The 15,969-nt window shown below is 40.6% G+C and overlaps 1 protein-coding gene across 2 annotated transcripts in view; it reads right to left on the bottom strand.

Moving 5' to 3' along the window:
• lpp (LIM domain containing preferred translocation partner in lipoma) overlaps positions 1-15,969 on the bottom strand; it is a 140,097-nt gene that overhangs the window by 60,483 nt on the left and 63,645 nt on the right. The window contains exons 5-6 of one of the 2 annotated variants that reach the window (XM_083969893.1): positions 14,329-14,429; positions 9,605-9,727 (exon numbers count right to left, since the gene is read on the bottom strand). In XM_083969893.1, the coding sequence (XP_083826019.1) occupies positions 9,605-9,727; positions 14,329-14,429 (224 nt within the window). The remainder of the gene's footprint in view (positions 1-9,604; positions 9,728-14,328; positions 14,430-15,969) is intronic. The other variant, XM_083969894.1, reaches the window with a different exon arrangement.

Here is a 15,969-nt window from a genome sequence, read left to right as displayed (position 1 = left end):
TTGGCTGCCTCTGTCAAAACTCAGAACCTGCTGCCAGATTGACCATAAGGTCAATGGGCGCCACCGGCACTGTGGCAACATCTCTGCACCATGCAGCAACAAAGCAATCAAAGCAAATAGCACTACATAAAACAAACAGAGAGGAAAAACGTAAACGCCACCCAGCCCTATAATTACAGCAGTGGAGAGTCATATCGCTGCAGTCTGGTAGCTCCTGGAGATAAGATGCAGAAACACTGAAATGCACAACCGCTAAGTGCTGTCTAACCTTCAAAGAGAAAATCTGAATTTTAAACAGAAACTGTCCATTTCTTTTCCCTCTTCACTTGTCTTTAAAGGTCTCAAGTATAAAAGTCGATTTGTGTGTGTTGTGTGATTATAAAGCAGGTCTGTGTTCTATATTAATGTTACAAAAGTAACATCCACAGAGAGATTCAATTAAGCCTTACATGAGCTGTGAGGAATGTTGTAACATTGTGATGTCACAACAAAACAGTTACCACACTGATCATCGACATAACATCATGGGATTTTGTTTCTCTGAGTGTTGATATTAAATCTGCTTTATTTTGATGAGGTCAGTTAAGATCCTCTCTTCTATGGACTTTTAACAGCACATCATAGCTGACCATTCAATTTCTCTGTGACTGCATGACCTTTTAGTTTTTGAAAGCTTATGACAAAAGCACTGATAAGAGAAATGTCACTACATGCAATTTGCTACATGTTTTCCAGACTGATGCAAATTTATTCCACCTTAAAAGAAGCATAAATCAGAGTGTCTCAGTGTTGTAACAGCTAAAACACGTGAAGGACACTCATTTTAGCAGGACGGTAACACAGGTACAACGACACTCTGAAAACAAGGGCACACAATGTCACAGTGTGCACACCGCAAAACCTCTGACAAGCCCTGAACACTGATCTGGTACTGTAGATCCTCCAACACTTGAGATGTCAAACATAATGTGGAAAAACTCACAAAAATCTGCCATTACATTTACAATAGCACAGAGTGCTGACACGACACTGCAGTGAGAGGGAGGCTGTCTCACAAATTATTAAACCTCATTCAAAATCACATTATTATAATAATGTAAAGAAAAGCCTTGGGAAATGAACCTGTGGCATATTCCACACTTCACTAAATAATGGTACAAAGACAAGAGAAAGAGTTCCCATGAGCCTTTGCGGCTGGATTAGTTAGTTTACTGCAACAACGACAGACTAAGGGCGTGGCTGTATATCATAAATTTGTTAAATTCTCCAAAGGATCGACATTGCTCTCATACTGAGTATCAGGCTGAAGGCTGGTTAGCTCAGGTTAACACACAGGTAGCCTGGCTCTATCCCAGCAACTTCCTTAAGTCATGCTGCCACTCTGAAGTTTCACACCTGCTGTTTCTACAAAGATAATAAGATAATCAGCTACTGGTCACTTTGATTTACTCTTGATTTTTCTCTAACCTTTATTACAGACAATTTTTCATCCATCTACAGTTTGACACCTTTGATCCATTCCCTCTAGTCCCACCAGGGGGTTTGTTTCTACCCCTGGTGATTATGACATTGCATTATGATCTTACATCTTTGCTGTTATCAGATAATGTATACCTGACATGGGCACAGACTTAAGTGTCCAATGTTAATCCATGTAAAGGTGTAAACACATTTAGTTCTGTTCACCCTCATATGCAGAAGCACAGGAGTGCTCCTGCAGTGATGGTAGAAAGAACTGAAATGTTGAGGCCGTCCCTGGAGATGCCTCCAGAGTTTTGCACCTCATAAGAGGAGCAGATGAAAGGTCACCAACCCTATCATACTCTCGGGGAGCTGAAACACGGCCGGGGTGGTCCAGAGTCTGCAATCTCTGTGATCGTTCAGCAGACGCCGTGATCAGTGGGAGTCTTGGGAGCGAGCAGCGAGGGCCTATCATTCTGCCGTGTTGTGACAGCAAGCGCCAACCGCAATGCTCTGCCTGTTGAGAGACGGGAGTGTCACGGCATGGCTTGACTGGCACAGTGTGAAGTCAGGCCTCCTTAGGGCACTCGTGTGGAAGGATCCATCTCAGCAGCATTTCAGGCACTCGCTTCAGCTAAACTGTCTGCAGACTTCAATAATTCCCATCTGTTTTGTATGGACATGACAACTTATTACACAGACATGAGGCTATTTGACGCTGGGTAAAAATACAAACAGACCGATGTGTGCAATGCTGCGGCCCGTCTGCTGACGTAGCGGTGAAGCGACATTAAAGTGCTCCTTGGTATCAGGTTCAGCACGACCCACACAGAGACCAGAGTTTATACTAGTCTGGATACACAGTATCTACTACTGTAAATTCTCAGTCTTATTCTATGACATTCTCAAAGAAAATGCAGAGGTTTTCCACATTTCTGCAGCATGTTTCATCAGATGGGATATGAGCTTGGGCTTCTCTTTTAAATTCTCCCCATATGAAATCTAACTTTGTTATATAAAAGTAAAAGTTGTATGAGTTCACTTTCCTTTAGTTTTCTGAAACACCCACACACCAAAATAACTATTAATAGTGCAGATTTTCAGTTTTACTAAATATTTAAAGTGCAGTATGTGACATGATGAATTTCACCAATAAACTGCCCCTTGTAAAACCTCAGGACAATTAAAGCTGAACAGATCTCAAGAGAGACAGAGGCATAATGCAGTCACATCATATGTGCACTTTAGTAATTGACTAAAAAAAAGTTAAAATCCTGTCGGATGCCATAAAAATATAATAGTTTAAAAATGTCCACAGAGCTGTCAGTTGCTATTACTGTAGTTAACTTACGCACTTCCTCAGTGTTGAGTTAAAGTGTTAAAACTGACAGTTCTTGTTCATTTTATTAACAATAAAACAAAGTTATGTGTCAGTTTCAAGGCTAGTCATTTTTAAGAATAGTAAAGAACGCAAAAAACGTAATAAAAATATGTAAAAGGATATTTCTGGCATTCTCAAACCTGCCTTAGTTTAGTCCAGTTTAATCTGCAGACTTGGGCTCACACCAATACAAGCACCAAGATCAGTCTATTCAACATTAACAGTTTCTTGCTAGGTTTATTTGAGATGGGACAACGACACAACCTTGATCTGACTCTACAGGTTTAAGCTTAAATGACAAATCAACAGATGTTTGCAGGTAGCCTGAGCACGAGTCAGGGTTTGACCTGAACTAATGATGAACAACGTTGCTGTTTGATATTCGGGCAGATAAGATCTTCAGGAAGAACCTCCTGTGTTGAGTAAAGTGAAAGTTCTCACAAGGCTGTCACTAGTGCAATTTGGTTTCATCCGTGTGAAAAGAAACCACAAACACAACACGTTTGGTGAAAGGACCTAGGTTTGAAAATGCTCTTAGATCCAAGTTCAGGCCTTTAATCTTTAGTTCCATGGTCTCTGGAGCTGTTTAGACTAAAAGGGCAAACTGATACTGTCACAAAGCCTGCTGCGACAGCACAAGACCCCAACTGATCCAAATTAAATCCAAGTCAAGTCCCAAGTCAGGTTTCAAATATCACTGAGTGGATGAGTTCAGACCTCACAGTATCACTCTTACTTCACACTTCAAAAACATATTTGACTCCGCAGCGTAAACTATGAAGTCCATATCACAGCCTCTTTCCTCTGAGACACCGCTGCTCCCGCCAACACCCATACTGTCTTTCTAGACACGGGCACAAATAGAGAGGCAGCTTCAGGGCACTTGTTAATTGAGGTGGAACCGCGAGTGTAAGAGAGTCACACATCACTGCTCCCAAAAGTTCTGGCTCAGTTGAGAAGCTCTGGGTCTTTTTACGTGGCCTCAGTTAAAGGTACAACGCACCTCTTGACGCAGCAGCGCAGCGCAGCGCACGTCATTCGGGGGGCTGAGGCTTTTCAATATTTGATGTATCACGCTACACATTATCGTGTAACAGCATGTAGATGAATCAGACGGGAGGAGCTTTTTCATTTCAACTTGTATCTTATCACAACAGATTTAAATCTGATCAGAGCGAGGGCCAGCTTTACTAGAGGAAGTGCATTAGCCTTTAATTAGGACAAACACGTCACTGCTTAATGTGGAAAATAACCATCTTACTTAATTGGTCACATGGCAGTGATAGCTAACTAAACCTGCACTGTGTATATTCACATGATAAATAAACTGTTGACTGTTTTAGTTGCCAACATAATAAATCATTAGAAGACTGAAACAACAAGTTGTGGGTCTGATGTTTCTGTTGTGTTTAAAGTCCTGTAAATCAGGTGATGAGTCTGAACACTACTTACATACAGTACGTGCACCATATGTGGAGAGAGGGAGACTGGGAAAGCTGACACTGTTTACTCGTCATCTCGTATTCTCTTTGTGTTTCTACGTGTGCATATTACCAGAACTTAATTGCTAATTTTCAGCCACCTGCTACGAGCAGTCGGCCAAAACTATCAATCTGCATCTTGGAAGGAGCTGAATACAAAAGATGTTTTCAGAAAAAATACACTTAATCAATCTGATGTGAGAGAGCTTGTGTGGATTCAGAGGCTGTGGCACACATTCATATGTTGAGGTCTGATTATACTTCCTGTTTCACCATCCAGTGGTAACTTCTGTTCTGATGGCCACGCTCAAGTTTTCATGTTGTTAATTATGACCCAAAGGCAAACAACTGAACGCGCAAGGATAAAAACATCTGATATTCAATTCTTTTTGACAACGCACAGAGTGCTGCGCGAACTGGATGCTGTAGGATCTCAGTGGGAGGGACGCTGATTCATTTGATTACTAGAAACACAGGAAGGGTCAGTGTGAAGTAGAGGTCACAGCAGTTGAAGCCTCTGCAGCCTCCTCCAAAGTTGCTCTAGCGCTTGATGAGCGCACTATTTTGACACTCATCTGGGCCTCCTTGTTAACTCACCCACAACAGATCTGATGTGCTTAGACAGGCCTACGCTGCACATTAGTGGGGCTGGTCGGGCTCAGATTGCAGCGCTGCACACTTGGAGGGTGTAGCATGAACATGCTCTTTTGTGTTTCCTCGAATAGTTAAGACTTTAAATTAAAGACAACAAGAGTTATTACATCAGATGGCATGGATGTTTAAATGGAAATATGCAGGGGACAGCTCTCCAAACGATAAACCTAACCCTGAGCTTATAAGGTAAAGGTGTTTGAGGGTCTGATGGTCCAGTCACATTGATGTGATAAACACACATGAGATGCCAAAGCAGAAAACACTGAGACAGGACGGGGACCACGGGAAGGATCAAAGCACCAATCAAGTTTTGCATGTATTTGACTGGCAGGATGACGTCACGTTGAGCTATAAAAACAAGCAGTCTTTCCAGCACCAAAAAAGTCATTTTTCAGGTTCACACTCAATGACACATCTGAAAAGAGAACAATAGTTTCACAACTAGTTTCAACAGTCAACCGGATATTTCTTTTGTATTTTTCACTTTTTTTTTTAACCATGTCTGCTGACCTTCTGTTGCCTTCATGTGACTCAAACAGCACTGTGGTACATAGACAGACATTTTTAACAAACTAAGTACCATGTTCTTAAATGTAAAAGTTGAATTAAATGCCAAAAAAAAGATTTTAATAAATTGGGACTGATTCACCTTTTAACAGCAAGCAATGATAAAACTGTAAAAAAAAATAAAATAATAAAAAATAAAAAATTACAAATGTCAAGTAAGTTGCGTGACATTCAGTGTAATAATAGTCAAACAGAGAAAAGATGTCCAACAGAATAAAGAGTCAAACACTATTATCAGGTCTGTCTTAATTTCCGCTCTCGCAGGATGAAGCAAACTAACTGTAACAGAAACTTAGTTAACTGTGTCAAACAACAAATGACATCTAAGATGGAAGTGGAGAGAGAACAAATGGGAATTATATAATGATCACATTTCATTACCCACTGTTATGCCACAGAGAATACCAACTAAAGCAAACAAAATTGTTTTGATGTCTGGGAAGCATCAGTGCCGGCTGAATGTTTGCAGGAATGCTACTTAGATTTTTTATGAATGAGCAGCAACGTCCATTTCAATTTCGTCTGAGAGGCGAGCACACATAAGGTCCCCTCGCTGATTCCAAATTTAAGGTCGGGAGGAAGATTCCTCTCCCAGAAGCCTCAGCGGGAGAGTGCTGGGTGGCCTATTGATTTTGGAGAGCTGGCTCTGTAATTGCTTGTGCGCAGAAAGCTGTAAATCAAGAGCACTCGTTACTCTTTGCTTATACAAGTGGAAGATTACTGTGCAGCAGTTGTGCCAATGTTGGAGTCTGAAACCTAGAGCATCGCACACACACACACACACACACACACATAAAAAGCTGTGTTACACTGCAGAATAATGCATAGAAAGAAAGCAAGCACAGAATGACAAGAACAGCTGGGTGGAAGAAAAGGTCAACCTGAGTTAATCAGCTAGAATCAGCATCAGCTGACGAGGGAGTAACAGTGTGTGTGTGTGTGTGTGTGTGTGTGTGTGTGTGTGTGTGTGTGTGTGTGTGTGTGTGTGTGTGTGTGTGTGTGTGTGTGTGTGTGTGTGTGTGCTCCTCAGATACTGAAATATAAACAATTAAATAGAAAGCAGAGTCTTTTCCATGTGCAAAAAGCTCAGAGAGGAGACACAGAAACAGCAAAAGGGCATCATGATAGTGCAGAGATGCTTGCTGGGAAAACAGGGTTAAGTCAACAAAATGTCTGATACATAACCTTTCATGATTAATGCATGCCATGGCATGTATGTGTACTCTGCTGAGACACAGGTGGTGTAGCTTCTCACTCATAACTCCAGGAGCTTGCGGCAGGTTATAGTAAAAATAAAGGCGCAGCCACTTTGACCCTGAACAGGTAAAACCACCACGACAGCCATACATTAGTTAGTACGACTGCTCACCCGCTCATTCGCAAGCTGGGCTCTCACTGAGCTGTACAGGTGCACATCAATTTTTCAAGTCATGTTGACAAGAGCTTTCAGACTCCTGCACTAATATACACTGCACATGTTTTTACCCCCCAACAAAGGTATGCACTCACACTATATTTTATTTAGGAAAAAAAATGCACTTCAGCAGCTGGTTGCTCCACATCCTAAAAAAAATGTTTGCCCTTATAGACCATACGTACAGTATGTGGGGCCTCAGTATGTATAGAGATACTTGTTTGCATGTGTCTACAAGACAGAATGAAATAAAGGAAACAGATGTTCCTGTAGTGCGTTGGCTCTGAATGTAAACAGGTCTCGACAGGGGTGAAAAGTTAAGATCTTGTAACATTGACATTGAATGAAGTCATAGTAACTAGAGGCCATGTCCTTACATACAAGTATAACAACCGAAGATAGATTAACAGGAAAACAACATATGTATCAAAGAGCCAAGGCTGGACTCCAACCAGGACCACGTGACACCTGTAGAGTTACACTACAGTATACACACTGTGGGTCACACCTGCACAACAAACCTCTACTTGACAAACTTTATGAGCTCTTAACCTCATGTTATTATCACAGTGTCAGACTGAAGCATCGCAACACTAGAAATCATCAAGTCGTATTTTTCTTATTGTCTCTAATGTGTATCATTTCAGAACCACAGGCTTCGCTGCCTGTCGCTGTGTGTCCACCACGTTTCCTCTGTGTGGTGCAATAATTTTCACTTTGTGTGCAACTCGTCAGTTTAAACTTCCTCTGACCAGAAAACCAGGAGTCCCTAAACCAAAGGACGTGGGAACTTGGAACTATCAGTCCTTTGTTTGTCTTTGTCGAAGACCAGAAAACACCACATTTCCCAGACTGCTCGTGAACACAACTTTGTTTATCTTCCAACTTCTGAAAAGTGTCATTTTCCACAAACATAGTGTTTGATATGTGAATTTAAAGTAGGTTCACAGAGTTGCTCTAAAAGTCTGTTTTTCTTGAGTGCACTTAAACGTCACTTTCTGCTCTGCACCAACAAGGCACACACCCTTATCTGCAGCTAAATGAAATGATCTGTCAATTATTGATCCTCCTAACCCTGATATCAGTCTATGTGTGCATCCTTTGATAAATAAAACAGGCGACATGCGTACATGCTAGTGACACAGTAAACCTATAGAATAAACACTCTACAGTATGACACCTAAGTTAAATTTAACTATAGTGCGCTGCTGATGGCAGTGCAGCTACGTCTCTGTCACAGAGAAATCCCTTTCAGGTATTACATTATTGCTCGAATATCTCACTAGAGACATGATCTGCATGGTGTTAAAAGCCCCTCTGAGCCTTTCCACTCCAAACACAATTGGTTAGAGTTTTTTTATCCGCCTGTCCTACATTTATTGTGTGTCAAACAATTTAGTGAACTGCCCAAGGCTTTGACTTTTTGAAGTTACTCTTAATATCCTCTAATATAAACTAATGATATAGGTCAAGACTCATTTTTGTGAAAACATTTTGAAAAAGATGCAACATATGGGTCAGTAAATCATCTCTTTCCAATCGTTTTTCATACTCTGTACACTCGAAGCCGTCTTGCTTTTACAACAGTAAAGAGGCACTCAGAGCCTTTCACCAACTATATAATAACTACCTCAACAACAGTGTAAAAGAAAAAGGACAAAAATACTGTTAGGACTGAAGGGCCTGTATTCAACAAAATATATAGTAATTGTAGAGAAATATTAATCAAGAATCAAATGTATGGGAGGCTGCATTTGAAATGATTAAAGGTTTATTAAAGGTTTAATTATGAATAAAAGGTAGTTTAGTCCAGGCTCAGGCTGGTCAAAACATCCTGATTAATGAGGGTCATACACGGTTATGTTTTTATTTTTTCCAATATTTGCTTAGGATAATTTGGGATTTTTGGGTAATTTCAACTCAAATGACAACTGGACTGGACTGTATTTTATGGGCTTACTGTCTGTACTGTATCTCTATTTGAAATCTTTATCACATATATTTCTAAATACGTAAAGATTGTCTTTACAAGACCAGAGGACAGCAAATTAAGAAAATAACAATAAGTTATATTAATTGGAGGATAGAAAATATCAGTGATTTTAACAGCATATATATCCAGATCAGTATTTGCCTGACAAGAGCTTCAATGCTGCTGTCCCTCCACTCTGGCAACAACCTCCCATGAGACGTGTGTAATATTGATTATCTTATATTTTCATATCCCAAAGCACACACGTTCAATGGAATCATATTTATTTCATGCAATTATATTTGTTCTAATTTATTTTGTATTTATGCCTCATACTTGCTATCTTATCTTTAACTGTGAGGCATCCTGGAGTGCCTGGAATAGCAACTATAAACAGAAGTGTTTATCATTTATTTAAAAAATCTGACTTTGTATTTAAATACATCTAAATACTTGTTTAAATACACAACCAGTTCAACAATAAACAAATTATACATTCACCTAGTGTCATCTCAGTCATCAGACCTTCCTCAGACATCAGGTTGTAACACAATCATCTGTTGAACCTGATGACATCACTGTGACACACTGAAGGTTATCCTGTTATTCCCCCTCCACTCTGGACCAGTGTATTTTTGTGTGCGCACAGGTATAAAGCGGTGCTGATGTCATACCTGGGCGGTCCGTGGCTTGTAGGGCGAGCTGCTCTCCAGGTCTGCCAGGATGCTGGTGAGGGAGTCGATCTCAGCATCCAGACTGGAGCGCCTCTCCTCCAGCGTCTTCTCCGGTCCTTTCATCTGTCGGCAAACATGGCAAAAGGTGCAAAACAGCAAAGTTAACCAGCGAGTGAACTTTAAACCCAAACAGTCTACAACAACAACACTTGGTTACCTTCACCAGCTGCTCTCTAAAGTTAAGCACAGATCTTCATCAATGACGAGTTATTCCGCCACAGAGATGTTTTTTTCATACTTCTTACACCTTGGATTACAGCGTCTAAGTTCATGTTTCACCTTGACCTCAGACAATCCGTTTGAAAGCCACACATCAATAGCAGAGACTTTCCTCTGAGAGAAACACAGTGAGAAATAAGAAGTGATGTATTGTCTGAGAGACAACTTTCATAACACCGTGCACTATTCACCTCCTGCTTTTCACTGCACTTGGATTTACAGTATCTCATTCTTCATGCATTATTCATCACTAACTCATCCACCAACATTTCAAATAAAAGGGTCAATTCTTTAAAATGAAAGTCTGATATTTTTCTCCATACTTTAAAAAGAATGTGTTGTAAAAAGATAACAATTGCTCAGATTTTTTTTTTTAACTGGTTTATTATCAGAGGAAGCTTTAAAGCACCAGTAACAGGATCACTCCAGCTGTCTGAGACCTCACTGATTTATTCATCTCCCCCTTTTCCACCTCATAGAAAGCACAGCCCCCAACATATGAAGAGACACTAAAATCTTCCAAAAGAGAAAAAACAAAGCTGTTGCACAAAAAAGCTGGAAAGTAGTTAAAATGATCTGACCATTAGTGGCAGTCGGCTTTCTACAGAATTCCCGGGAATTTCTCCGTGGAATGACAGATATATTTTTAGTCTTCTGAACTATGCTGCAACTGCAAGAAGACTTCTTGCAATTGCCTGCGGGGGCTTTTTGAGTTGGCTGGATCAGTGACTGCTTCTTATTCTAATGTTATGTGTTTGGATTACCTGTCACAATCTATTACAGGCGAGGGGTTTGCCTCCATTTGGAGCCGAGCTGCTGCTTAAAAACATCTAAGGCAATCACGGGCAGGGGTAAACAAAGCAAAACACTAATGGCTTGTCTCAAATCAACAAAAGAAAAACAGGCAAACTTGTTTAACAGTGATAACGAGGAGGATGAAAGGAAACACTGCAGTCTTCGTGACGTGCTGGATTTTGCCGTGTAGGGCTTCATAACGTGGACAACAGCCATGATGAGAGCTAACTGCTTTTGTCTCCGTCTCCCCTGCTAAAGCTCTCAGCATTAAGGTGTCAGACTCCAGACGTCTCTCTCAGTCAGAGCGATGAAGACAGGAGAATATTTCTTCTGAGGAAATACCATTTAGTCACTGATTTATTCATTCACTATGTATAATTTGTCTTCCGAGGCACAGAGAGGAAGATGTAAAGACATTTTGATTGATATCTATTCCTCTTTCTGAACGGTGCCTACAGCCACAGACCTCTGCTCTGGTTACAGGACACGTAATTAAGATAGCAGCGGTGTATTAAGGAACCGAGCTTCACTTCTAGGGTGATTCCACAGCCATTGTGATGGGAGAAGAAAAGTTAGAGATGAAAACAGTAGGGCACTTTGAAAACTAATTAGGCTCCTAATTTCTTATCTAATTTCAGGCCTCAAATATACTATTGAGATGAAAATGAAGATGAAGGAATGAAGAAGAAGGGGCGACACTAAGAGAAGTGCTGCACAAAAATAAGCTTGTGTTCAGGTTCCAGTGGGATTTTGAGTTGTTTATCTACCTTAAAGAAGAGGTTTATGTTATGTTTTTCTAAGTCTGACTTGACACAATAGTCTGACTTGGTCTGTCTGAATTACACATTTCAAGCTGATATTTTCCAACGCTGCCGTCCTTTTAGTACAACAAGCCCTCTTTGTGTGTCTTCAGACTGTTGTGGTGCTTGGCATTGGTGGAAGGGTAATAATAACACAAAGAGGAAGTGTGGACTGAAAAGACTGTAACGTTAAGAGATCTCCACTTGTCTTGATTATCTCCGGCAGCAGAAATTTCAGATAAACTTTTGAAAACATTTTTGCACAAAATTTAGATTTCAATTTCTTTGTTGATTATAGATCAGCTCCTGTTTCTACACTGATAGTGTTCAACTATCAAAGCCTCAGTCCACAGAGAAAAACACACACCCTGTATTCAGAAACTGGGCTCTCAAGGTTTCTTTAAATTTGTGATGTCATAAGCGAAACAGTCACTTCCCTCAGCTATGCCCCAATGCCCCGAGAGTTTCACCCGAAATCTGCTATATTTTTATTTGACAGCTCAGCAAACAGCCTCCTCTCTTCTGATTGGCTCTGACCTGTTGTTACTAGAGCTCCAGAGACAAACCTGAAAGAGGAGATGTAAACTACACTTTAAATGGTATATGGTTCTTAAAACCAAAACCACAATGTTTGTTGCTTTGATTGTATCAGCAAATAACAAATTGATGTCAAAGCCATGTCGCAGCTGTGACAGGAGCAAAGGAAGAAGTCGGATGCTGCTGTTGTGTGATGTAGTTTAGTCTGTGTAGGAGCGAGGTCAGGTGGTGGACGGGTCAGTGACAGCTGAAACTGCAGTTTGAGTCCCGCTTCAACCTGATAGTCAAGGCTGTTCCTTTTCACCAGGACCATAATCACACTATAACTGTAACTGTGTGTTTCTTATTGTAACACTGAAGGTCCTTTGACCCAAACCATGATTTTTCCCTGAACCCAAACCAAACCTTTAGTACAGCATACTGTCACGGCAAACTGGTTATTTATTTTTCTCACTGTGCCTTTTAACAGTTTATTTGTGGTATATCTCCAGCTGTACAGTAGGTGAGGGCAGCCATTCAGGAAACTTTCCTATGGTTCAAATCAGAGGGTGAAAACCGACGGCCCAAATAACATTGTAGGTTAAATGGCTTCTTTACGAAATTACCCTTTAAGAAGTAGGATTGTAGATCTGGATTGTACAATTGTCAAATAGAAAGCTGTCTTTCACTCTTGTTGATTAAAGGAAAACATATATAAAAGGTTATATTTCCAGTAAATCAGGACTGAGACCTTCACATTAAAGGTCATTAGCTGGATTTGACCTGTTTTAATGTTACTGCTTTGTTTGCACACTCAGACATCGACTCTAATCACTTTGAAATAAACAAAATATTTCTATTCACAGAACGTGTGGTGCATTAAAAAACTGCACAAATCTCCCACTTGTTTTCATTTAAGAATATCTGATAACTTTAAGAAAGCAGGTTGAATATGAAAAATAAGCTGCAGCCAGAGCAGAACTATGACTTACAAAGACGGGCATTTTGAAATGGATGAGAGGAATTCAGTTTTTTTTTTAATTCCCTCATCATAAAACGTGTGTTATTTATGTTATAAAACAAGACAACTTGATTACATTTTTATTGCATTTTATAGGATTTTAATTAAACTTTACAGAAGCCTTGGAGAGTGTTGGTGTGTGAGTGTCTCCAGCTGATAAAGGATGTGTAGTTATGGCTTCTCCTGACTTTGCACAGAGAAGAATGATCCCACACAGTTTGGTCCAAAAATTTAAACAGACAAAGTGAAACGTTTTAGCTCAGTGTTCAGTACTAGCCAACACCCTGAGTTCAGGAAATTAACCCCCGTCTCATAAAGAGAGACCGATGAGTCCTTAGTAAAAACCTAGCCAATGTAATTTACTTAAACATGACCTGTAAATTAATGAAAGGAACAGTGGGAGAAATTATGTGTGTGGGAGCTCGTGGATCGAATGATTTCCTTGGAGCTGAATAGATTTTATCATGAGGAGTAAACTCTGTTTCTTTCTGTCTGTGTCTGTTCGCTGATCTTATTCTACAAGAGCGAGCTCTGTTGATTGGCTGAGCTCAACTTTCCCCTGGTCACACAAAGCCGGGGAATTGAGAGACTGTGAGCGTCATTACGCTGAACCTTTGAAATATTTGCATATCTATGAGAGAGTCTGTAGTTTACATCGAGGTCATAACACTACATGAACAGAGATACACCGCTAATTCCCAAGGGTGCTGTCTTATACTGTCTATGTGCAAAGTTTGTGTGGGAGGCGCGCTGAATTTACCAGCATTGTATAACTTATTTAGATTATGTAACATTCTGTCTCCAAACTCACAAAGGAGGCATTCATTTAGGATAGAAAATTGGTTAGATCAAATGAGGGACTTGAGGAGAGAGATTTTTCTTCTTCCTGCTTACACTCAACAAAGGAATGTGAAGCACTTGGAGGATTTCACAGCAGAGGCCGAGTGCTAAGAGTGTCAGTCAGATCGCAGAGGCCAGATATCCTGGGAGGGCCAAATGCCTGTGGGTATTTTGACCGGCAAAGCAAAGAAAAGTGACGAGACTCGGCCAATAGGTGTCAGTCTTCTATCCTTCCTGCGTTGGAGCTCTCAGAAATAAAGAAAGAAAAGTGTGTGGCTCCTTGAGTCAGGACGGCTGGCTCCAGGCAGCATCTGGAGCCGTATACGTCTCTGCAGTTGGCTGCAGCTTATATGGACAGACAGTTTTGCTGGAGTTGGTACATGAACTCAAGAGTAGAGCTCGGGGCTGCTGTTGCTTTCTGTGCTGACTCTTGGAGAGTTACTGACATCCAAGGAAATTCAAGCCTCGCTCACCTGATAGTCGTACGAGTTCATCGGCGGTGGAGGGAAGGAACCAGGGGATGATGGGAAACCGGTTGACTCCTCAGCAGGTGGTGGAGGGGGAAGGTAGTCTGCTGAGGATGGACACACACACACAGAAAAAAAAAACAGTTCATTAAATACTTCCCCTTTTTTCTCCATCTAAACTGTCACAATCTGAAAGAACAGACAGCGGTGAATTTACACACAAACGTTAATGAATATAAACCACTGTTGTTAATCAGGTTATCTGTACTTTCAAAAGTACTGTAGTACCACAGGGTGCATAAATACAAATAATAAAAATCAATAAAATAAATTAAAAACTATATGCAAATCACACATGCATATGTAGACAATGAAGAGTGCAAAAGATGCACTGACAGTAGATTCACACTTAATGTTGTATAAACACATGAATGGAGCCGAATGGGCAGTATTGTTTTGATGTGTGGAGAAAGTGCACATGTGACTGGGCAACAATGTCAGTTTGTTATATCAATATGCAGCAGGACCACATTGATTTTTCAGGACAGATTATGATGCATCCGATCAGTGTGAACCTGTGAAAGCAATTCACAGACGTCTGTCACAGCTGGCAGCGTTTACAATAGACGGACAAAGAGTTAAAGAGAACGAAACGGAGCGCCGTCATCCAGCGTCAGTGGATTGACACACATAATTGCAGCAATTTGGTTAACTAAGAAGTACTAATCTGGAGTAAGCGCGCGTGTGTGTGTGTGTGTGTGTGTGTGCCCCCCCTCTGAGATTGAAAATGTAAGTGTTGTGTTACAAACGGGTTACACTAGGTGTTTGTTCTGCCAGAAGAGGAGAAACAAGCCAAATTTGTAGTTCTAAAGTCCGCGTTAATCCAAGGATTGCGTCCAACCACATGTTTCAGACAGGATAAGGAGTTACGTGCCAAATTAAATTCTGATTTGGCTTCTCTCGGCACAAGACTTAAGACTGAATCATTTGACCATGTACTTCTAAGTACCAAACCAAACATGAGCTTTGCAAATTAAAGGCTTTTATGAGACGTAATGGGAATTTGTTCCAATGCTAAGACTTTGATGAGTTCTGTTCAGAAATTCCATTTGCTTTCCATGGCTTTTATCTGTTTTCATTAGAATCTAATTGATGTCATCAATGTAGTTTATCCAAGGCAGCTGACCAAATTAATTAAGCATGATTTTCAGCTGCCTCGACAAAACAGCCGAAAGGAAAAAAAAAGAGAAAAAAAAGTGAAGACTGAGAGATAATGCAGCGTGGTTAAAATTGGACACATGTCTGCGTCTTGAGCATTATAACATTGCAGAATTGTGAGCATTGCATTAAACATTCCCTCTGGGTGCTTGAGGGCCTCAATGTGAATTGTTTATATAATAACCTTGTGACCTCTGCTAAAACTCCAGAGTGTAAGAGCTCTTCTAAACCTCTGGGAGAGAGAATAAAATATGCTGCTCGACAACAAGGCACTGGCCCGCTCCTCCCTCCCCTCCTGCTGCAGCATGGATCCTTTTTGCCAGAATATAAGTCATTTGTAACTGGGGGCTTACACAGAATTAAAACATTAAGTTTCATGTACATTTCTCTCGAACATCAAAGATGTTTTGGATTCATCATTTCAGGAAA

The sequence above is a fragment of the Trachurus trachurus genome, assembly GCF_905171665.1.
Source record: "Trachurus trachurus genome assembly, chromosome: 4".
In the NCBI taxonomy this organism is placed as follows: Eukaryota; Metazoa; Chordata; class Actinopteri; order Carangiformes; family Carangidae; genus Trachurus; species Trachurus trachurus.
Note: the sequence above shows the minus strand (reverse complement) of the source record. Positions and strands in the feature narration are given on the sequence as shown.